Raw genomic sequence first — 25,051 nt, 5'->3', positions numbered from 1 at the left:
TGTGGTTAAGCTGGGTACACACTACAGAAAGTTACTGCAGTTGCGATTTCTGTTACCATTTTACCAACGACTGAAAGTCCCGATGATCATGCAGATTCATGTGTACACACCTACATGATTTACCATCAGATCTGTGCTCTTCATCTGTCATAACCATCTGCTGAAAAGATCATGACTGTAAACTTTGACGAACTCTACACTGCTGGGCGTGAGTGCACACACACTTCCACGTTTGCCCGACATCATTATATCGTTAATGGTGACTTTTAGGAGCAGATTCAATTGGCCGCGATACTCTAAAAAGTAACGCGGCCTGCGTACTATTACCGTTATTACGGTAATGGTGCTCTTAATTACTGTTAGTACGGTAATTTCAACACCAGCTTGGGAGTCACAAGCAGAAAGCAGGGTTAAAATTAACATAATAACGGTAGTACCTTTATCACGGCGCTATTCTGGGGGGAATTGAATTCCCCCCATAGTCCGTTTATAAAATCAAATGAAATGATACAATATGCTTTGGTACGATAAAACACGATCGTTGGAGCATACACACTAATGTAATATTAGACCTAAGAGTCGTTTACTGTGTGATTGGCCCAATATTTGGTTATACATACACAGTCTGATGTCATTACGTCAGTGTTTGTTAGGAAAATGTGTGTATTATAAGGAATAATGCACCCTTATTGTAAATTATTACAGATATTAGAAATCCCCTCCGATTTCTGTGTCCATTATAAAAGTACAGGGCCCGTGGCCTTACTGTAAGGGTATGTTATCCCATATATAAAGTACAGTAACCCACAGCCAATAAGATTTCCATTAGAATGAGTCATCTATAAGGGGTGGTATTGACGGTTGGCAATAAATGCATATATTTCTATGTATATATGTCATGCCATTTGGCAAGTAGTTGAAGCTAGTTCATTGTTATACCGTATGGGCCTCATTTAGGTGTTTGCTATTTGCCCCTGGACAATGTTGCAATTCAGGGGGTGCAATTGCATTAATTTTATTATTTTTGTATGCAGGTAACATACTGACTGCTTTTGCATACAGTACACAAATACTCCGAACTCTCCCAGCTCTAAATTTGTCCAGACATTTAAAATTTGCCCCCCATCACCTGCTGTGCAACATGGTTTTGCTGGGGTTCATTTCCCCCCCCCCCGCCCCTTTGCTCGTAAATGTGGGCAGCACGGTGGCTAAGTGGTTAGCACTTCTGCTTCACAGCACTGGAGTCTCGAGTTCAATTCCCGACCATGGCCTTATCTGTGAGCAGTAGTTTGTATGTTCTCCCCGTGTTTGCGTGGGTTTCCTCCGGGTGCTCCGGTTTCCACACTCCAAAAACATACTGGTAGGTTAATTGGCTGCTAACAAATTGACCCTAGTCTGTGTCTGTCTCTGTGTCTGTCTCTGTGTCTGTCTCTGTGTCTGTCTCTGTGTCTGTCTCTGTGTCTGTCTCTGTGTCTGTCTCTGTGTCTGTCTCTGTGTCTGTCTCTGTGTCTGTCTCTGTGTCTGTCTCTGTGTCTGTCTCTGTGTCTGTCTCTGTGTCTGTCTCTGTGTCTGTCTCTGTCTCTGTGTCTGTCTCTGTGTCTGTCTCTGTGTCTGTCTCTGTGTCTGTCTCTGTGTCTGTCTCTGTGTCTGTCTCTGTGTCTGTCTCTGTGTCTGTCTCTGTGTCTGTCTGTTTTCCACTTACATTATTATCTGATGTGAATGAGTTCTCTGTACAACGCTGTGGAATTAGTGGCGCTATATAAATAAATGGTAATAATATTGACTGTAAAAGCGGCTCCATGTTTGCTGCTGGGGTCTAACTCCATCTGTATCCAACTTGAATCTGAAAAAGAAACGTTAGTCGCTTTAGAGCAATTTGTCATACCTGTTACTGCTTTATATTTCAGCAGAGTCCACTTTGGATGAGACAAGTCTGAACTCTTGGAAATTTATAAAGCATGTGTGTGTGATGGGAATTGAAACAAAAGTGGTATTCACAGGCAGCAGAGAGAAAATGAAAACCCTGTTTTGTAATCGGCTTATCCTAAACTGGAAGAATTCAGACTCTCAGCAGAGACTTCTTACACAGAATGCAGCAAGTGCTTCAAATGGCTGCTCCAGGCTCTTGGCAGCGATCAACGCTTAACCCCTGAAGGCCTTGATAAATATGCCCTACTTAGCGTTCTGTCTCTTCCTCTATGTGTCTTACTCTTTTGCCTCTTATGTCACCGTGTGATAAACTGTAGTTATAGTTGCAGCTATGCAGTGTTAAAGGGACACTAAACTCAAAAAAACTAAATTATTTTGTTTTCGGTGCTTTCCTTCATTTCTTTTTCTCATTTTTTCTTCTGTCAAATTCTATGCTACTAAACTCACTATTACTATTTTACACCTGTTACATTTTGTTTTGTTTTTTTTGTTTTGCTCAGATAACCCTTATCCGTATGTTTATAGTCATTTGATGAATACGCTATTTAGCAATGTGCTATCTAGTACATACCTTGTGTTCAAATTCTTCATCTTCATTGGGTTTGGTCTCAAACCCATAGCCACGTATTTTAACTAGCTAGTAGCTTTTTATGCCACTCGCATCTAATCGCTGATGTTGACATGACAAAGTCACCACCTGATCGCACTATTTGGCCCCCTTTATGGTCCAGAAAGGATCTGTCCCAAATTGCTTATGGCAGGTTCTTGTCCATTTAGGTCGTCCATGTGTGACCTGATCTATCTCTGTTGCAAAGAGTATAATTTACCCAACATCATGTATGTTTCTTTAGTTTTGAAGGTAGTCTGTAAAATTGATAAATAAAGTTGGGACTAATTTTAAAGCAGTAATCCCACATAGTTTTTATTTATTTTTTCTTTATATAAAGTATCTTTTTCAGCACGATTCTATCATTTTTCTTTGCTGTCCTTCTGTAAATAATTTTTATATAGCTCCTTTTCAAAATCTTTCTGGAGGTTACAAAATATGTCTGCCAGTTACAGAGGCACAGGATATCATTTCTCAGCATGTCATGTGAAGGCGGGAGGAGGAACAGTATAATGCACAGAGCTCAGAGGAGTGAACCAAAGCCCCTTTGCTCACTATATCATTTGCCATGTGGCTGTAGTTGTACTGGTAGTCCATAACACTGCGCAGAATAATAACCATTAGTAGCTGCCTGAAGAAACAAATAAAGGACAAATGGTAAATACCCACGTCCTCATTGTAGCCTTTATTTCATGGATTCGTTGCTTTTGAAAAAAAAAAAAAAAAAGTGAATTGCTTTAATGTTTTCCTTTTGGTGTTCAGGACAGCTCAGTTTGTCTTATGAAATAATTACAAGGGACATTGCACTGAAATGTTACTTGTTTTAAGACATTTTGTAATTGTTACTGAATTAAAAACAGGTACTTGAATGTCTGAGTCAAGTTTTAAGGAGGAATCCAGGATTATCATCATCATCCTCATCACCATTAATTTATATAGCGCCACTAATTCCGCAGCGCTGTACAGAGAATTCACTGACATCAGTCCCTGCCCCCCCCCCCCCCCCCACACACACACACACACACACACACACACACACACACACACACACACAATGCGTTAAAGTTAGGCACTGCTCTTTTCCTCCTAGTAAAATCCTGGGACAACAGGACCTGGAGAAAAGTGTAAGCTCCTGTGTTTAGATGGGATCTGCGGGTGCTTAACTTTGAAACAATAGCAAAGTTGTAATTTATAATTTCAGCTTTTTGAGGTTGGCTCATCTTGTATGAGGAATAGTATTGCTATCTCTGTGGTCAAAAAACAAAAACAAACTTTGTGCTGAACTTTGTGCTGATACTAATAAGACAGAAACATAACCGAGATGGGGGGACAACTGTCTCCCTGTGCAGGAGAAGTGGAAACGAACATCTAAGGCATATTGTAACCCATATTATTACTCAGAACTTCCATAAACTTTGTTGAATAACATTTTTTGAAATCCGTCCCATATCACTCTTATTTCCTCTCTCCCAACATGCATTCGAGCAGAACTTGGAACTCTGCTGAGCTATTTGAAAGAAAAAAAAAAAAAATCATTTAGGATTTTTCTAACAGCTCTTTAAGGTTTGAATGTAGATGTGTGGGAAATACGTGTTTATAGTGGTAATAACAGAGCACACAGAGTGCCAGTGACAGGGCACCTGTGTCTTTAAATCCAGCAGCACATGTAACCTAGGAACGAAATGAATCGCCTGCATTTAGCTTACTAAATATGAGGTATTTGGAAAGAAGGGAGTGGGCGGATGTATAAACACACGCCAAGGAAACTCATTCTTCACGTGTTTGTGTTTTTATTTTTTCTGATGCCGCTTAGCTCCTTGGTTAGAGCAGTGCGAGGGTAATAGATGAAGCTGGGTTTATTCAGAGGTGACTCTCCCCTTACCCTGTACCCAATTAGCAGCTCCCCCATTTTTTTTTTTTTTCCCTCTGAGCCTTTCAATTACAAGCAATCATATCTGATGTAATGAGAACTGCTCTAAGCCACTTAATGAGAAGTATACTGGAGATTGGCCTGCAAAGCCTAATTGCTGCTATTATGTATCCGCAATTCCATTTCAGAACATTTTATATCACTTCTGTCCATCATATTGGAGTCAGACTTGTTCCTCTCTTCAGAGAGCACTGTGGTTAGTGTGCCCACACACGGTAAAGCCAGTTATTGTGGGGACCGGAACTATATTCAGATTATTGGTAGGAATGGGTGACATTACTGAGATAGGGGGCACTTTGAGGTTACATTCGGATGGTAATCTTACAACAGACTACTGTATGTGTGTGTAGGAGATGGGTGCACTTTAATTATTTGTTTGGTAGATGATCCTGCACTAAGATGAGCCACTGACAGTTGCCCTTTTGAACCCCCTATATTTATTACAAATGTGTTTGGCATGGAACAAACAAGACTGAGCAGTAGATGGTACCTAGTGCTTCTCCATAATTTTAAGCCAGTGATGGACAACCTTAAACACTTCGGGGGCCGCATTGTGCGGCCCTCTAACCTACAAAAGGGCCGCACATTACCCGTTATCGCAGTATTGAGTTCAAACAATGCATTTAATAACGTACCAGCAGGCATTCAAACAACTGTCACAAGCTAAAGCAAACGCATCTGACGGTAAAGCCGGGGGCGGCCTGTTGCCCATCACTGATTTTAAGGTATTGTCTATCATGAGAAATGATTTGGGTATTGTAAGAGACAGTAGATATGTGCTGGTCATTGAAGACTTTAACGTAAACCTGTACATTATCTATCAGATTTTGCCAGTTTTATTTTAAGAGAATCTGTCACTTTTGAGTAAATCAATCTTTATAAAGAGCCTATTACACTATGTCTGTATAATAGAAGCTTTCTACCTATTATATATATATATATATATATATATATATATATATATATATATATATATATATATATATATATATATATATATATATATATCTATATATCTATCTATCTATCTATCCCCGGACTCTAGACTGCTCTATGCTCGCTCCTGGGTGGCTTTATAAAAGGCACTCGGGACTGTGTATAGATCAGTATGTAGCCTGACTTGACTCATATACAGTGGGTTTATTTTTACAAATTTAAGCTGTAAACAGCCCTATGTCAATAGTTTTACTAGAAGTTTTCCAATTCTCTTGTTGTCCCTGTTATGTTGCTGCATACTTACCTGAAGATTAGAGGCCAGCAATTACTGACATGTGTTTTCCTTAACAGATCGAGACTGAACGTTGGAAATCGGCTGATGATATTTCCCGTGCCTGCTGCTCTCCCAGAGAAGCCACCTGGAACAGGTCAGTAGATCCATAACCAAACCATTCCTCCTCTTAGCTGCTAGAACAGGTTGGCTGCATGTTTCTTCAATAGGATTACTGACAGGGAGTCTGCTGCGTGGAAGGAAAGGACTGCCTTCCAATCATAACTTTATTCGAGATATCATCTTTTCTGACGAGCTGAAACTTTGTGGGTAGATGTACAGAATGCTCTCAGCAGCTAAGTGCTACCAGTCAACTAAAAGTAATTCAAAGTCTTTTCCAAAGTATGAACAAGACGAGTAAGCAGAAGTCTCCGTTACATACAATTGCAAATATTTGTTAAGCTATCAGCTACTTTAAAAGCGCGTCCACTTATAGGATGGTCCTTTCTTTAAACAGTGAAAGTACCCACAGTGGGTCATATATATAGATATAGATGGATATATAGCGATAGATAGACATAGAATTGAGTACAAAACCGTGGCTGCTTGTGTCATGATGTGACAAGAAAGGCAGTAGGCCACAGACTGAGAGTTGGATCATGCGCAGAGCAGGATCTCCCTATTGCTCAAATTAGTGATGTCAAGCTCCTGTCAAACTAATGCTGAAAGATTGGTCTCAAATGCACATCAGTAGTATTAGTATTCGTAGTATTATCCTTAATTTTCAATTCACAAAGAAACGTCCATTCTGTCCAGAGCCAGTTAATCAACCAGTATACTTTTGGACTGTGGGCGGGAACCCACATGCACATGGGGAGAACATAGAAACTCCTCAGTGCACTAATTGTAATCATACCCATGGTCCCAGCGCTGTGAGGCTAGCCATGGTGGAGAGCCACTATGCCTCCTCTGTATGAAACAAAGGTCATAAATGAAACTTGTTTTTATATGTATTCTGATGAATGTTTAAACATTTTGTGAATTTTTGTTGACAGGAGCCCTTTAATTATATTGGGTGTCCTGTATAATAGTATTTGTTACACCAGTGAATACTGATCATTAGGACATGTTCGTCTTTCCATAATCCCCCTGGGACTTGAGGAGAGGTGAGAAAACACAAGGCGCTTTGTCAATTATTAAGACACGCTCTAGTTTTTATTGGGCTTACATGCCCATCAAATTAACCAGCATTTCAGCTCATAAAACAGACATCATGTATCAGCCTGTATGATTGACTGTTCTGTACCAATGAATACTTTGTTTATGAATACCTCTTATCAGGCAAGTAGCTGCAAAAATTAGGTTCATCTTTGCGAAACACCACCTTTAACACTTGTGTGTTAAACGGTACTCACTGGCGCATTTTAACATTAACACCCAATACACTTTCTTCATGTCAATCATTCCTGTGTGTTTGCACATAGGACGTTGGTGTTACTAGTAGCAAAACAGGAACATATTCTGGATTATAGGTAGCAAGACAGGAACATATTCTGGATTATAGGTAGCAAGACAGGAACATATTCTGGATTATAGGTAGCAAGACAGGAACATATTCTGGATTATAGGTAGCAAGACAGGAACATATTCTGGATTATAGGTAGCAAGACGGGAACATATTCTGGATTATAGGTAGCAAGACCAGGAACATATTCTGGATTATAGGTAGCAAGACAGGAACATATTCTGGATTATAGGTAGCAAGACAGGAACATATTCTGGATTATAGGTAGCAAGACCAGGAACATATTCTGGATTATAGGTAGCAAGACGGGAACATATTCTGGATTATAGGTAGCAAGACGGGAACATATTCTGGATTATAGGTAGCAAGACGGGAACGTATTCTGGATTATAGGTAGCAAGACCAGGAACATATTCTGGATTATAGGTAGCAAGACAGGAACATATTCTGGATTATAGGTAGCAAGACAGGAACATATTCTGGATTATAGGTAGCAAGAACAGGAACATATTCTGGATTATAGGTAGCAAGACGGGAACATATTCTGGATTATAGGTAGCAAGACTGGAACGTATTCTGGGTTATAGGTAGCAAGACGGGAACGTATTCTGGATTATAGGTAGCAAGACGGGAACGTATTCTGGATTTTAGTTGACCGTTTAATTTTAGTTTTCCTAAATTTCTCTGATTTCATAAGATCTTTATGCTCTCTACTAATATCAGTTGTTCGGCCACCACGTCGGCAACATTTTTACTTGTTGGGGACCTAAGAAAATATGATTGGAGCCTAATATTGGTTCCTTGGGTTTACGTGGCTCAATCCCATAAACCGAGCACTGTTGTTATTAATGTTGAACCACTTTAGCCAAATATATTAAAACCATAAGGAAAATCCCTAAAAAAAGTATTTCTACACAGTCAAAAAAAGATTCCAGTTACTGGGGATCTAAAGCTGTATTTGCCCTTTTGTAGTGGATGAAATTATTAAATATTCTTGGTAAAAATATCTTTAAGTTGCTCTACCTTCTGGATGTTACTAGAGCCCTAGTTCTCTGCGTTGCTTCTCCCAGCCTTGGTGTTGCAAGTAGGGATTGGGTGTGAGGCGAATGGAATAGACTTGCTATTTGCTAACAGACAAGCCCCGGTTGCATGGATTAGCCTGCGTTGGGAATCAGCGGGTCAGTAAGATGCAGGTGCTAGCGCAGCTTTTAGTTCTCCTTAATAGACGCACATATTAAAGGAACTGAAACAAAAAAAAATTGATGAAACTGTTCCTTTTAAACCTCAAACTTCACTCTTGCTTTTTTTTTTGCAGATTGGAAGCTGGCATGTTGTTGTTTAAAGTGATGTTTACTTTGCTATATAGTCAGCAAGCGAAAGCATTCACATAAGTGTTCTATAAAAATGTGTAAAGATGGGGAAGTCCATTTGTCTTAGAGACTTGGGACTAGGGATGAACCTTCTGAGACAGGAAGTGTAGAAGTCTGGAGCCAGATGACAGGTGGGCTACAACCGTACTACAACCGTATAAAGTAAAAAAAAACAAAAAACTGTTTTGTCTGGTGTGTTGTCTAGTTGCTTCTCACAGCGTCCAAACTGTTAAATGTCATGAAACCTGACTCACAAGCAGCAGAGATTAAGATCTGACTTAGGTGCACTTGCTGGGTGTGATGAGATGCCCATGCAGTATAAAATTTCCTATGGAATGTTTTTGGGTGGATCCTAAGAGCCTTCAGTGAAGTCAGTTTCCGTGTTTCTGGGCTGAAGTAGGATTGCAAAGACATCTTTTCTGAGCAGCAGGAAATGCCATGAGATATTCGATCCTTGACGTCTCCTGCATGATCTATGTTTTGCTTGCTGTCCCAAAATTAAAAATTAGCGTGACACTTTGAAAATGAATGCAGTTAACTTGTGCCATAATTATTTGGAAGGCTGAAAAAGGAAAATTTTTGGCAACAAATGTTATGGAACGAAGTCTGAAAGATGAGATCACACAACAGTGATTATTAAAATGATTCCTGGGTAAAAAGTGCAACTCGACCCACACAAAAACTGATTATTTTAATATTTGATATAAATGATCTACAATGTCTTTGAAAGCATTTATACAATTATAAGTCAGCACATATTATCATTTATTTTTAGCATTTATTTGCTGGGTGATAATAAATCCATCTAGTTTGATGTCTCTCTCATTCCCCTGCTGTGAGTTGACAGATCATATCTTTAAAAAGATTCTCTGATATAGGAGGGGGAATTCAGTAGCTACGAAGTGTCTCAGACACTTTGTGGCGGAGATTTTAACAGACATCTCCCCTCATTTGTCCTCGCGCCCCAAAGAAATTGAACAAACTCCTGAAATCCAGAATAGTACCATTTATTGGATCTTCTTTCCCATTTCAGTGCAGCTTATAACATTACACCAAATCTCCTTGGTACAGATGAGAACTGGGACTGCCGCATTTCACAGTCTGAGGAGAGAAATGTAGAGAACTTCACAGACGTGCTAGTCTGGGGGAAGTGAATTGTGCAAACCTCTCCATTAAGGTGGTTGATTGTGAAACTCCATTACATGTATAGGAATTATGTGGAAAGATTAGGATTTTCTGGATAAGGGGTTTTCCCATAGTTTGGTCTATAACTAAACTTTTTTATAAAGTGCATTCATCCTCCTCATTAAATTGTTTCTCACAGAGACTGTAGGAGAAGGTATTTGTGGACCATGTCTGATCTATAAATGAGCAGTTTTTCCCCCTGTTTCTTTTTGGGGGGGGGGGGGGGGGGGGGGGGGGGTGGGGGGGGGGATTTTCTGCATAAATGTTTTCCATATAAATAATCCTGAACCTGTATATTTAATTTTCTAGAAAACAGTTAAATGCATATTCTGCTGATGAATCTGCGAATGACTGACTGCAAGGCCCTATTAATATCACAGACGTTTATATTTTATAATCTTGTAGAACCACCTTTAGCAGCATTAATTGGACATATTCATTGTCTGTATGAGTTCATCAGTCCCTTGCATCGTATTTTAGGATTTTTGTCCCACTCCTTCTTCCAACACTGCTTCAATTATTTGATGTTTGAGGGCATTAATTTATACATGGCTCTTTTAAGGTCCCGTCACCGCCTTACAATTGGGACGGGGTCTGGGCTTTGACTTGGGATTCCCAAAATCTTAATTATTTTACTTTTAGCCATTCAATTGTAGATTTGCTTATTGTCCCATTGTAAAATCCAGACAGATGGCCTCACCCTCTCCTCTTGAACACTCTGGTATAAGAAAACGGTAGTGTCGGTGATCGCAAGGTGTCTAGGCCCCGCGGCTGCAAAACATCCCCAAATAATCCCAGATTGACAGTTAGTTAGTACAAGGTTGTGGTACTTCACTGTGTTTGTTTTGTACCAGACATGGCGTTGTGTATTAAGACCAAATAACTCCACTTTGTTCTCCTCCATCCAGTACTGGATTGGCAACACAAGGCTCAATTACCATACCTTACTAATACGGAGGCAGTAAAACAGTGTTTCTTAAAATGATTAGGTATTGTTTTTAGTTAATTGCTTTTGAGTTCTCGGAGTTACTTGTCACAGACTAGAATGATGACATTTCAAGATGTGATGAGCAGTAACTGATATGTCCGGATATATTTAAACATCAGGAAAGAGGGTGTGCGTCTTTTTCACATGACTGTGTATTACACTCTCGTTGTCCTATGTCAGAGCAGGGATGCATCCAAGGTTAGCAACTGTGCTTCCTGTCGTTGTGACTATTGTGGATAAACGGACGACTGACGGTGAGTTACTAGCAATAAAGCTGTGTTCCAAGTGCTGCCTGTCATATGCTGATAGAAGACCAGCAATGGTATTACACATAGCTCTTAATATTTAAAAACCCCAAAGTGGGACAAAATAAGTTGTTCTGGCCAAACTCTCCCGACAATTGGGCATTTTTGGTCAAACTCCACCCACTTTCCCATGAAGCCCCACCCCTTTGCTCCCCAGGACAGTTGGGAGGTATGATTACAGCTCAGTGTACAATGTAACACTCTAGGCTCATCAGTGTCTTAGCAGTTGTGCTGTAGTCGTCTTGGTTGTGGTAGTTGCATGAAAGAACACATTTTACCGCCTTTCATACGAGAATAGAATAGTATGAATGGTAACACAAGTAGTTGAATTAGATAGTAATTGGAGAAATTAACATGCTTGGGATCTTGCCATATTGCGTTAGTTAAATATCACAGGGCTGGAAGTTCCGGATGTCTGACGACACACTAGGTGTAAGAGGTTGAACACACAATATTCTATAGATAGTGTGAATTATAGTAGGCCTGGTTCACTGTGAATTAGTTATATTATTCCATTGACTAAAGGAAGTTCTAATATTATATTCTTCTTTTAATACATTGTTTTTATGCAACAATGTTAAGCTGGACATGTCTTCCCTACAGGTTCTGTTTATACTTATTGATGTCTGTGAATCTTATACAGTACAGATAATTTCAGTGGACATAAGCACTGAAATGTACACTAATCTGTTAAACATCAATATTTTTTAGCCTTGATAAAGCTGATTAGCGAAACGCGCGTTGGCGTTTCTTAGCTCAGTGTTCCAAACTGTTCTATTAATATTTAACGCTCCTACCACTCTCCCCTACCTATGATGTACAAATTATTCTTTTTAGATATATAGGGCATTCAGGGAGAAACATTGTGGGTCATTTAGCGTTCTAAATCTTAGGGTCTCCACGCAATTCTCTGAGTTTGTCTATTAGACATACATTGTTTTCATACCAGACTTCTAGAGACATATTTATTATTAGAGTCAGCACGACATGATATAGGATAGATCAGAGATTTACTATACAAGCTACCACCAGGGGGACTGTTTTGAAATGTTTACAGGCATCTCTTCAAAGATATTCTTTATTGTTTGAGACAATCTAGGAGATACATTGACAATTAGGGGATCTTTTTGATAGGTTATTCACTATCTTAATATCGATATCATCTACCTATATTGGTCTTTTGGTTTGGTGTGCCAAATATTCCTTAAAGTAGGAACGCCTTTACCACTTACCCCTATCCCTTGCTGGTTAGACCATTTATTGGAGATATTTAGGGCATACAGGGATATACTTTCTGGTTCATCCAGCGCTCAACCTGAATGTCTTTACTTCTCTCCCAGAGTTTGCCTTACGTTTTAGAGTTTGCCTTTTTATTATAGCCTTTCAGAGATACATCTATTATTTGAGTCCTCATCACATGACATATTAGCTAGTCATTATTATAGCCTCCACCAAGGGGATTCCTCTGATTTATATAGGCATTTTTTCAGATTCCATTTATTGCTTGAGACAACCTAGGAGTCATAATTGCTAATAGGGAATCCTTTTTATAGTGGAATCTACTATCTATACACTAACCAATATATTATAATAGCGATATCCTCTATTCAGAGTTTATTATCTATTATAGGACCACTGAGCTAAGTTTGCAGTGGATCTGCAATTTTAACAATTATTGTTTTTGTTTTTGGTTTTTAATATTTCGCCAGCTTTTGGGTTTAGGATGAAATGTTTATTCACAATTTTAAGGTATATCAATAAAAATTTATTTTATTTTAAGCCATCGTCTCTGAGTGCCGCTCAGTCACCTGCTTTCCTTCTCTTTGATATTTCAAACATCAATATTTATAAGCTTTGAGTTGGATGTGTAAACTTTCTTTCATTTAGAAATGTGTTTTACACCAGTTTCCTTGCACCAGTGTAACACACAGGAGTTGGCTGAGATGCAATTGCACAGGGCAGCTGTTTATGTTTGAGCGTTCTGATTGGCTACAGATTGTTCTGGCTCCACCCCCTTCATCTCCTGCACATCTGTGTGTAGACAGTTTTGAAGAATGAAGAACAATAGTCTGATCCTAAGCAAAAGCACCTTAAAAAAAACAATTTACATCTATTAAAAATGATGTTGGCTGACATTTCCTAATTTTATTTCATGCAATTCAAAAACCTGAAACTTCAGCACTTTTGCTGCAACTGAAGTTCATCACCTAGCATCTGGTTGGGAAACGTTTACTAATCGGCGATGTGGGTCTATGCATACTTTAATCTTTATTTTCACTTTAGTTACACTAAACTTGCCTGAACGCATAAAGCAGTAAATGCAGTGGGTTAATTATAACCTATAACTGTTCAGCTGACGCACAAAGCAGTGCACAGCCGCAATGATCCGTCATCTGTCAAATGTTAAACAATACTCTCCTGTCCCATGTGGAGAGCATTTCTACTGACGGATAGAGGTAATTTTATTGGTCTAGATGTGATGTGCTTAAAGTTTCATGTCTGGCAGGGACATCTTTCAGACTGCTGGTAAAGGGCTTGGAGGTTTTTTTTTGCCTTCTCAGAAAAATGTAGGGTAGACAGACATTTTTAACTGGTAATATAATTTGACCAAGCTTAAATGCAGAAGTCTAGACATATAATTTCATACTGTTTTCTGCTTGTGGAATCTCATGTTGCTAAACCTTTGTATGCCTTTTCTCCTGTACTCTGTGTCGTTTTTCTAAATCTAGAGCCGTAAGCAATTTGCATGATTTTCACCTAATAATACTGATTGTTCCAGCATTAGACACAAATTCTATTCCGGTAGAGACCAATGTTAGATGAATTCCAAAGAGTGTTTGCTCTTAATTCATTACTATATATTTGTTTGACTGCTTCACTATTACACATTTTTGTTTTTAAAGGGATTTTCTGCACTCCAGCCTAGCATTTGTTGGGTTTTTGTTTTTTGTTATTTCCGGACCCTAGTACATCAGTGAGACTTTCCTCTATGGGATCCCAGCAATTGGCTTCAGAGCAGAGTGTTGGTACTTGCTGTTAATTGCAACCTCTATTGGTAAGCATAGGCTGGAAATGATGTCTGGCTCCTTATTGAACTGCTGCTGCTCTTTTCCAATCAAAAGCCAGTTTTGAAAGTCCCCCTTTGTGGTGAATGTTCAGGTGTTTTAACCAATTCTTTATTTCTGTAAACTACAACTGTTTTGCCCGGACCTCAGCAACAAATCCAGAACAAAATGAAAGGTAATACAGAGGGCACTTTTCCCTCTTCAGCTGCTCACCCCTAGTACTCTCTGATTATGCTGGGCGATCGGCAGCTCGGCTGCTGCACTCTCTGACCGTGCTGGGCGATCGGCAGCTCGGCTGCTGCACTCCCTGACTGCGCTGGGCGATCCGCAGCTCGGCTGCTGCACTCTCTGACCGCCCTGGGCGATCCGCAGCTGGGCTGCTGCACTCTCTGACCGCCCTGGGCGATCCGCAGCTGGGCTGCTGCACTCTCTGACCGCCCTGGGCGATCCGCAGCTGGGCTGCTGCACTCTCTGACCGCCCTGGGCGATCCGCAGCTGGGCTGCTGCACTCTCTGACCGCCCTGGGCGATCGGCAGCTCGGCTGCTGCACTCTCTGACCGTGCTGGGCGATCGGCAGCTCGGCTGCTGCACTCCCTGACCGCGCTGGGCGATCCACAGCTCGGCTGCTGCACTCTCTGACCGCCCTGGGCGATCCGCAGCTCGGCTGCTGCACTCTCTGACCGCCCTGGGCGATCCGCAGCTCGGCTGCTGCACTCTCTGACCGCCCTGGGCGATCCGCAGCTCGGCTGCTGCACTCTCTGACCGCCCTGGGCGATCCGCAGCTCGGCTGCTGCACTCTCTGACCGCGCTGGGCGATCCGCAGCTCGGCTGCTGCACTCTCTGACCGCCCTGGGCGATCCGCAGCTCGGCTGCTGCACTCTCTGACCGCCCTGGGCGATCCGCAGCTCGGCTGCTGCACTCTCTGACCGCCCTGGGCGATCCGCAGCTCGGCTGCTGCACTCTCTGACCGCCCTGGGCGATCCGCAGCTCGGCTGCTGCACTCTCTGACCGCCCTGGGCGATCCGCAGCTCGGCTGCTGCACTCTCTGACCGCCCTGGGCGATCCGCAGCTCGGCTGCTGCACTCTCTGACCGCCCTGGGCGATCCGCGGCTGGGCTGCTGCACTCTCTGACCGCCCTGGGCGATCCGCGGCTGGGCTGCTGCACTCTCTGACCGCCCTGGGCGATCCGCGGCTGGGCTGCTGCACTCTCTGACCGCCCTGGGCGATCCGCGGCTGGGCTGCTGCACTCTCTGACCGCCCTGGGCGATCCGCGGCTGGGCTGCTGCACTCTCTGACCGCCCTGGGCGATCCGCGGCTGGGCTGCTGCACTCTCTGACCGCGCTGGGCGATCCGCGGCTCGGCTGCTGCACTCTCTGACCGCGCTGGGCGATCCGCGGCTCGGCTGCTGCACTCTCTGACCGCGCTGGGCGATCCGCGGCTCGGCTGCTGCACTCTCTGACCGCCCTGGGCGATCCGCGGCTCGGCTGCTGCACTCTCTGACCGCCCTGGGCGATGCTCGGCTGCTGCACTCTCTGACCGCCCTGGGCGATGCTCGGCTGCTGCACTCTCTGACCGCCCTGGGCGATCATAAGGCTCGGCTGCTGCACTCTCTGACCGCCCTGGGCGATCATAAGGCTCGGCTGCTGCACTCTCTGACCGCCCTGGGCGATCATAAGGCTCGGCTGCTGCACTCTCTGACCGCCCTGGGCGATCATAAGGCTCGGCTGCTGCACTCTCTGACCGCCCTGGGCGATCATAAGGCTCGGCTGCTGCACTCTCTGACCGCCCTGGGCGATCATAAGGCTCGGCTGCTGCACTCTCTGACCGCCCTGGGCGATCCGCGGCTCGGCTGCTGCACTCTCTGACCGCGCTGGGCGATCCGCGGCTCGGCTGCTGCACTCTGACCGCGCTGGGCGATCCGCGGCTCGGCTGCTGCACTCTGACTGCGCTGGGCGATCCGCGGCTCGGCTGCTGCACTCTGACCGCGCTGGGCGATCCGCGGCTCGGCTGCTGCACTCTGACCGCGCTGGGCGATCCGCGGCTCGGCTGCTGCACTCTGACCGCGCTGGGCGATCCGCGGCTCGGCTGCTGCACTCTGACCGCGCTGGGCGATCCGCGGCTCGGCTGCTGCACTCTCTGACCGCGCTGGGCGATCCGCGGCTCGGCTGCTGCACTCTCTGACCGCGCTGGGCGATCCGCGGCTCGGCTGCTGCACTCTCTGACCGCGCTGGGCGATCCGCGGCTCGGCTGCTGCACTCTCTGACCGCGCTGGGCGATCCGCGGCTCGGCTGCTGCACTCTCTGACCGCGCTGGGCGATCCGCGGCTCGGCTGCTGCACTCTCTGACCGCGCTGGGCGATCCGCGGCTCGGCTGCTGCACTCTCTGACCGCCCTGGGCGATCCGCGGCTCGGCTGCTGCACTCTCTGACCATATTTACCATACAGCGTGCAACAGCAACATGCAGTCATTGCGCCCCACCAGCAGGAAGTGACAGACTGATACTTCCTGTTAGTAGAACCTGATAATTATTTTACTGTGCATTGCGTGTTGAATATGATTAAACAGCTTCAACACTGCAAGGCATTTCCCATCAAACTTTTTATTTCCCAAAATAATCCTTGATCCAATATGTCTATTTTGTAAATAGAAGTCCCTGATTAACTTGCTTAGTGGGTTACCCTCTAGCAGAGTGATTTTAATGTTACTTGCAGCTGAAGACTACTCTTGAGCTGTAGGAGGTTCGAATATAGTCCTCTGGAAACGTCTTGCTCCCACTCCTGCATTACTTTCCTGATGGCAGCATTTTTATTTTATTTATTTAGTTTTAAAGTCACGCTCATAAATAGATTTTCACTCTATGGATTTCAGACCCGGTGATGTCCACAGATGACATGCTTTGGGGGCAAGATCTGTGCAGAGTACTGATTACAGTCCGCCTTTCTACTAAAAAGTATTCAGTAGCAGACAGTGGTTTGGAAAGTTAGAAGTGATAATATGGAAGTTGTAGTGGGAATGAAAATGAATGGACATTTATAGATTTACAATGAAGGCAGCAGGAGAAGTGGCTGTATGGCATACCACCGTATACACCCCCACTTCCACCACTGGTTGCAGGTAGTGTTAGATACACTCTGCCTGGTAAGGGCATGTACATGGGTCATGCACTAGATATGATTGTTTCTACGGTCCCCGTACCCACTGTTTTTTTTGTTTGTTTTATTAGCTTTCCATTCTGTTGCCTTTTGTATGCCACCTTGTTTGGGGTTTTTCTTTTTTTATTTTATCACCGCTAAACGCACAGTGTCCTATAAATGGCATTTTAAACAGCTAGTAACAAACAAAAATCAAATGTGTTTTAGTTAGGCCATGGATCCTATAAGTTACAAATGTGGACTTATCTTTACTGTTAGTGAATATGCTGTTTGAGACATATTAGGCATAGGAATAAGCTATCCTGATGTAAACTCCAGCGCTTGCTAATCTGCAGCTATTAATAATGTTGGAGGAAGGCATTTAGACTGACTTCCAGGCAAGTTTAAACTACTACTCCTCGTCTGCCATACGTACAGATTGTACACGTGGAGATGGCACACTACTCTGAGCATTACCCCATGAGACATATGAGAAAGGGCAATTAAGTAATTAAGCAAAGCAGGTGTCTGCAAGGAACCAATCACACCTCACTGTACAACAAAGACAAACTAAAATACCACCTAGCAATCTAAGCTTCACAAAGTAATATGCAGATTGTAGCGGAGTCTTCAGAAAGTTATGTCTTATAACGGGGTAGGCACAAGTGTTTCTAATTGGATGTGGGCATGGTGCAGCATGAGCTGTAGAATTATTCACCACCTGTGCCCATGGCACTGCCATTCCAAACTGTTGACTTTACCCACGTGTTTTTAATACTTTGAAGAATGGAGCGGTGTCTCATGCTGCCAAGTCTGTTTTCCCACTCTTGTGTATCTTCTGGGCAGCTTTGTAGATGAAATGGGAAGATTATGCCTTTATCCTGCATGTTGGCCACAATTGTACATTGTTCTGTGGAATTCATTACGTCACACAATCTGACTGTGGCATCTCGCATCACTTGCAGCGGAAGAATCCTAAAACGTAAAAAATAATGTTTGCAAGACTAAGACTTTGAATTGACAGATTCAACCTTTATTCTCAGGAGGTCATTTTTTCACTCATTAATAAAATAATAATGTGTTGCTTTCTGTGCTAGAATAACTTGCAAATTTTAATTTATTTGTTTTATTGTTAATTGTATGCAATTGAAATTGTGTTGTTGTATAGTTTTACTTTACATTGTTAGAAAATATGAAGCTGGTATGCTGTAATGAAGCAGTTAAAAAACACAATACGAAAAAATAGTGTTTCCTCCAATAGCTGATTAGACTTTAAACACATATATAGTTTAGTTCAGTGCTGAACCTCTCAAGATTATGAGCCTGCTGTCATAATCTACCTAACCCTCCCCACCACCACCACCAGAGTGGTTATACCAGTCCTATGCAACCAGGCTGAATCTCCAAGCTATTACACTATGAGAGGGTGATCACACATTAAGAGAGAAGGAAAATATAAGACAGACAAAAAGAGCGGCATACCACTGTAACGTTAACTCTGGAAGCAGACTTAATTAATAAAGCCTTACTAGAGAATAAATCCTATAAAAGGATATAATAATATATTCATATCTAGTTCATACTTACCAACTTTTATAACCTCTCCTGCGGGGGATTGAGAAGGGGAGGGTAGCCAGCACGTGCAGGAGGGGGTGGGGGGGCGCAGTGAGGCGATCGCATCACTGGAGCATTTTGGGAGAGTAGGCAAGCATGATCTAGATGTTTCCATAAAAGGACACACAAAATAGTTCACTTTAATGTTTTATGGTTTTATGAAAATGTTTATTGATTCACCTTTTTAATGAATGCCTTCTGTGCTTTGCTAGAGCTGTCTCCTAATCTGTGGGATCTAGAGCTGGCTACAGAAATTGCATCCATCTGTCAGCTACCACCAAGAAATGGGTTTGAAGAGATGATACAATGGACAAAAGAGGGGAAACTGTGGACGTTTCCCATCGATAACGAAATTGGTGAGTGTAAATCACTATATAAATGTTATTACCATGCTCTGTAATACTATGAGAAAAGTTAGGAAGACTTTTGAGCTACTCCCTATTATATTAATATAGATTATAAAAATGATACTACTTCTGTAGAATTTCCTGTAGCTCCTTGGTCTTCATCCATCAAACCTCATGCCTGTTAATCTTTATGATACCACTGGTTTCTACATACATGCTGGGTGAAATAAGTAGTGTCATGGTGGCTTGGTTAGGAGTGTAGGATGTGCCGCATTGTATACACAGATAGTATGCAACTTAACAGCCAAAATAAAAGTAGAATAAAAACAATAGATTTTATTTAAAGATCAGATTCTGTAATAAAAATATATTTCTAGCATGACTGATACCCTTTAACCCATTGAATATTCACAGGCCAAGTACTAAGATGCAATTTTATACAATTTCCCCTGTGTGGGGTTCATTAGTGTAGGGTAGGTGTAATTGTGCATTTGCATGGCTGTCTTGTTCTTTCGTTGCTGGTCTTATAGATTTTCTCCAGCAATGTAGTGAGGGCTAAACTACAGGTTCCAGTGATTGATGGCTGGCGAAAGACCGTTTAATTGTATATGATGATTGAAAGATGATAGGTAATAAAGGTATATCTTAGAATGGAATTATGCTAGGTGTGTATAAAAGGGGAGAATTAAGTGTAAATGTAATGGGTTAGGTTAATCGAATAATAAAAACAAACTATGTTGTATCGTGAGTGAATGAGCAAGCTGTGTAAGAGAATAATTGATAGTATCGGTAGAAGGTAGATGGAGATGGTAGACCGTGTATAGAGGGTATGAGGTTAGCAGGTGGTGGACATGATTAGGATATCAATGGGAAGGAAGATAACAGGAAGATTGAGTAAAATGTTATATATAAAATAATTGGAATATATAATCGTTGCAAAACCTATATGAGTAAATATAAATAGATCATTTTTATAGAAAAATAATTATTAATGTATCTGGCATCTATACTAAATAGTTGCATAATAGTAGCAATACAAACAAGAGCGGTAAATGGAATATTCTTAAGTCTATGGGTTTGAGACCATAGAAAATATATGTCAGCATAGGTATGTAGTGCAAACTTTGTGCTATAGTAGATCCAGATTGTAGACTGTTTGGTATGAGAGGTCAGCCGGCGGTGGGAACAGGTGTTAGACAAAACGGGTGAATGTTAAACCACATGTAATAATAAGTTAATAACAAAAAAATCTTAAAGTGAAAATGTATATAATGAAACAATGACTAGAGAAACGGGTTACAGGTAACTGTAAAATGGCAAGGAATTTGAAAGAGGAATAAAATTAGTAAATAATAAAAGTAAATGAAATCAAAAGACAGGAAAAGCAAGTGATACAAACTTATGATGCAGCTGAAAACCTTAGGCGCGTTTCGCCACGTGAGACTTCCTCGGTGTGCTATGTTACAGAACGGCTTCCACTACAGAATAATCTAGAAGCCGTCTGTTTAAAATGACACTCTTTCTGAATGGCATTCCCATTATCCACTTTAAGTTAATGACATTGACTGAACAAACCCTTTTATTAAGCTGAGGTTGTTGGCTTGTTTAGAAATGCCTCTAAATGTAGTTTTAAGATGGAAATGCCTTGATAAAGCACCGCACACGTGGATAACTTTGATTCTGGTGTGTGGCTGAGTCATAGCGTGCAAGAGTCCCTTGTCTCTACATTCCCAGGACGTTGCCCTAGAAGATTGTCCTGCACACCATCATGCTGTATGCCGTGTAGACTGTTACTAGAAAGATAAGCAAGACTAGAAAATTATAGAGAACACGGCAATCATCAGGAATGTGTGTGTGTGTGGCTGTTTATTACTTCCATTCTCTTAGAGCAGCAGGGAACATTCAGGGTATAAAGCTTGTTCTAGGTGAGTGGTCCACATCCAATTACCAACATGTCAGAAGGCTCATTTGCAGGCTGTGCCAATTGGTTCTCAAGGGCTCAGAGAAAGGCAGAGCCTGGGGAGCATCTTGGTAGGAGACAGCTTGGCAAACAAGAGAGGATAATATGACGTAAAAGTTCCCAGCAAGTGACAACAATACAATAAATTAAAGTAACAAGAATTATTTGTGGAAAGAAAATCTTTCAAAGCCAATAAACACTTGTTTTACTTTCATTGGGAACACTGAAGAGAAAATCTGTCCACCATTGGAGTTTTATATTATTCTATGCTTGCTTATAATCACACCAGCCTGGTGTACGGCTCTACACAAGGGCAAGAAAAGCTGCCGCTTGTTGCGTTTACAGGATGAAAGCTTTAAAATCTTGATGTGCTGGAGAATTGCAAGCTGTGGGTAGAGCAGGCTGTCAGCACAGAATGCATTTCATGCTGGTTCTGAGACGCAGATTGTCCTTCCTCGAGCCCTGTAAATATGGTGGTGTAGAACAGTCACATAGTTAAAGGGCAACTAAAATGGTGCATGGCATATATCTCATAACTTACCCGGAAAGATTAAAAGATCTTAATATGTATAGTTTGGAGAAGGGAAAGGGGGGACATGATAGAAACTTTAAAATATATCAAGGATGTTAAGGTACAGCAGGGAAACATTCTTCAAAGGAAGATAAGTACTAGAACACGAGGACATGCACTGACACTGGAGGGAAGTAGGTTCAGAGGAAATATTACTTCACAGAAAGGGTAGTGGATAAGGGGAATAACCTCCTATCAGAGGTGGTAGAGGCTAATACAGTAGAGCAATTTAAACATGCTTGGGATAGACATAAGGTTATACTTACAAAGAACCAATGATCAAATAGGGTTTAAGGTCACCATAGGTATAAAAAGTGGCTCTTGTATGCCGTCTGTGTTTCCATGTTTTGTTTCCATGTGCTTGTTACGATGTGTGACAGTCATCACTTTAGGTTTTATACGCATTTTTAAATGCAATGCGAAATTCTTTTTTTTTTTTAAGACCCATTCTTGTAAAGGTGGGATTTGGGTACTTACCGATCGTGCATGTAGCTTTAAATATGATATGTCCGTCCATGTACACATACTTCATGCCTGTAGACCTGTAGAGATAGATATATAGAATATATATGTATGTATGTATATGTGTGTATATATATATATATATATATATATATATATATATCTATATATCTATGTATATCTATATCTATATCTATGTATATCTATATCTATATCTATGTATGGATGGACACACACACGCGGAGTTAGGCTAAATCCATAATTTTTTTTACTGTAGCAAGGAACTTGGCTAATCCAGGAATCGCCCTGACTCACATGTCACATGTTTGGATGTCTGTGTATTAAAAGTCTTTGGTATTACATGCATTTGTTTTAAGGACAAAATCTCCTCACAGGATAAAATAATGGTTATATGTTTATGGAATGACATAACTTTCTGAAAACCGTTAAGGGAAGTATCACAAATTTTACAGTTTTTTTTAAACATTTTGTTTCCCCCAGATAATGTTTATAACTTAGGAAAATATTTACTCGACTATAGTACATAATAGCCAAATATGTCCCAAGGAAACCATATAAAATTGACTTTATTAAAAATATAAGTTTTATTCCCAGTGAAACAGACGCAGCACAAAAATGTGAATAGTGTGGTCTTATCTTTGTTGGTCCTCCTGCTGTCAAGGAATCCATAATATACAGTTTTATTACATAAAAAGTAAGCACTCAGCTGTTTTCGTAGACAGTACTGAGCAGTTTCAAATTGACTTCTGTCAACCTCCATCTTAATTCCAGGTTGTAATACACTTGGGCAATGTGGCAGGACCTAGTAGACATTCCTCTGATAAACAACCAATCAAAATAAACTCTGTCACATCATTGAGTGTTTCTGTTGGTCTTGGAAGATACGTGATTCCCATCTCTGATCTCTAAGCACTTCTTTAGAATGTGGGTCATATAACAACATTGTTGTTTTATGTATTACGCTCTTACATGGTTTCAGGCTCCTCTTTAATATAAATACATACCCACAAAAAGTTGTGTCTCACATGCTTTCTGGTTCCTCTCTAATACATATCCACATAAAATCCTGATTTCTGTAGCCAGGAAAGAGCTTCACATCTTGGGACATTTTAAGTCCCATCACAACCAACTCAAGCATTGCTCTGATTTGTAAATCAGGAGTATGTAAATACTGTTTATATGATTCGTGGCAGACCAGGACTCCTCTATTCTGTCTGACATTTCTGATGTTGGTATTTTCATTATTTTACAAGTTATATTTGCACAATGTTTACACTGTGTTGCAGGTCTTGATGAGGAGCAGAAGGTGGAGTTTCATGAGCACGTATTTCTGGACAAGTACTTGGAAGACTTTCCAAAGCAAGGGCCGATCCGACATTTTATGGAGCTGGTAATTTGTGGCCTGTCTAAAAACCCATACTTTACTGTACAACAGAAGAAGGATCACATAGATTGGTACAAGGATTACTTTCACCAAAAAGAGGATCTGTTGAGAGAATGTGAAGTCTACCTCAACTGAGAATTAGCCATGTTCTCATTCCGCTCAACATTCTTTAACAGAACTGTGGACACTTGGAACATAAAAGTACTTTACATCTGAGTTATGTTCAATAATATGTCAGAAGTCAAAATGTACTTTGTTTAATAAAACCCATATTTGGAATAACCTCCAGGTCATTTCTATAATTTGTATGTTTGTACCTAAAAATAAAATAAAAAAATAACTGGATGGGGTGGGGGGGTATCCCACTTTATAGCTTCTCGATTCCCCGTTATTAGGACAAGGTACAGTTATTCACATTGGCGGGTGTGACAGATATGGGCATGACCTATTTTGGTGTGTAAATAATTTGGCAGTTTTTCTATGGCTCAGTAGAGTATGGTTAAATCTTTAGCAAGACATGATATAAAATCAAATTTAGATGGATCACTGCAGGTGGGTCTGTTCTTAGGATGGATACCTGTTTTTCTACCTATGTATGAGATACTAAAAATAATTAAAGTGACCCAAATGTGTACTGCAAGTGTTAAGATTACACTGTCCTGGTTTCACAGAGCTGGGGTTGTTGTACAATGGGTTCTGAAGAAATTATACCAACTCTGAGTGTTCTATTATGTTATGTATTAAGCACCAACATTCCGCTGTACAATGGGGAGATAAAGCTACAGTACAGGATTACAATACAGAACAGAATTTGCGGCAGAAGGAATGAGGGCCCTGATCGTGAGAGCTCGCATAACACAAGGGAGTGATACAGGAGGTGGAAGTACATGTTTGGAACAATGGACCAGCCACACAGACACAAATGCTTTGGGATCTAATTAGAGAATATGCTAGATTGTGGGATAGTATAGAGTTTAGTACGACCACTATGATGGGTGAAAACAGTTGTTGGGAATAATGATATGCTTCCTTGAAAAGATTAGATTTTGGGTCTGCTTAAGACACTACTTTTTGTTTTTATATTTTCTCAAAAATCTCAACACCCTGAGTTCAGATGTACATACATTGCTAGTGGCACTAAGTAAGTGTTTGATTGTAGAAAGTTCGCTGCTCTGTTTGTCTTCTTAGACCAGATTATTAAATTAACAAAATCCTTTAGGCAAACCTACATTGATTTATTCTAAAATTAAAAAGTATACAGTCAGGACCATCTTAACAACATTATGGGCCCCCGGGCAAAGCCGTGCACCGGGGCCCCTACATATATATAGATAGATATAGATGTATAGAGATACAGATATAGATGTACTTGCTCAGTGACCCTTGAAGGGTTTTTTTGCAGGATTATTTATTCTAATTAAGAGCCCTGCCTATGGGGACCCCTTGCCCA

The 25,051-nt window shown here is 41.4% G+C and overlaps 1 protein-coding gene across 1 annotated transcript in view; it reads left to right on the top strand.

Moving 5' to 3' along the window:
• MRPS31 (mitochondrial ribosomal protein S31) overlaps positions 1–23,883 on the top strand; it is a 46,626-nt gene extending 22,743 nt beyond the window's left edge. The window contains exons 5-7 of the mRNA XM_075199041.1: positions 5,754–5,830; positions 19,069–19,212; positions 23,504–23,883. Of these exons, the coding sequence (XP_075055142.1) occupies positions 5,754–5,830; positions 19,069–19,212; positions 23,504–23,736 (454 nt within the window). The 3' untranslated portion in view covers positions 23,737–23,883. The remainder of the gene's footprint in view (positions 1–5,753; positions 5,831–19,068; positions 19,213–23,503) is intronic.
• The last annotated feature ends 1,168 nt before the right edge of the window (positions 23,884–25,051 follow it).

The sequence above is a fragment of the Mixophyes fleayi genome, chromosome 2 (assembly GCF_038048845.1).
Source record: "Mixophyes fleayi isolate aMixFle1 chromosome 2, aMixFle1.hap1, whole genome shotgun sequence".
Lineage (NCBI taxonomy): Eukaryota > Metazoa > Chordata > Amphibia > Anura > Limnodynastidae > Mixophyes > Mixophyes fleayi.
The sequence above is the reverse complement of the archived record's forward strand: the minus strand, read 5'-3'. Positions and strand labels throughout refer to the sequence as shown.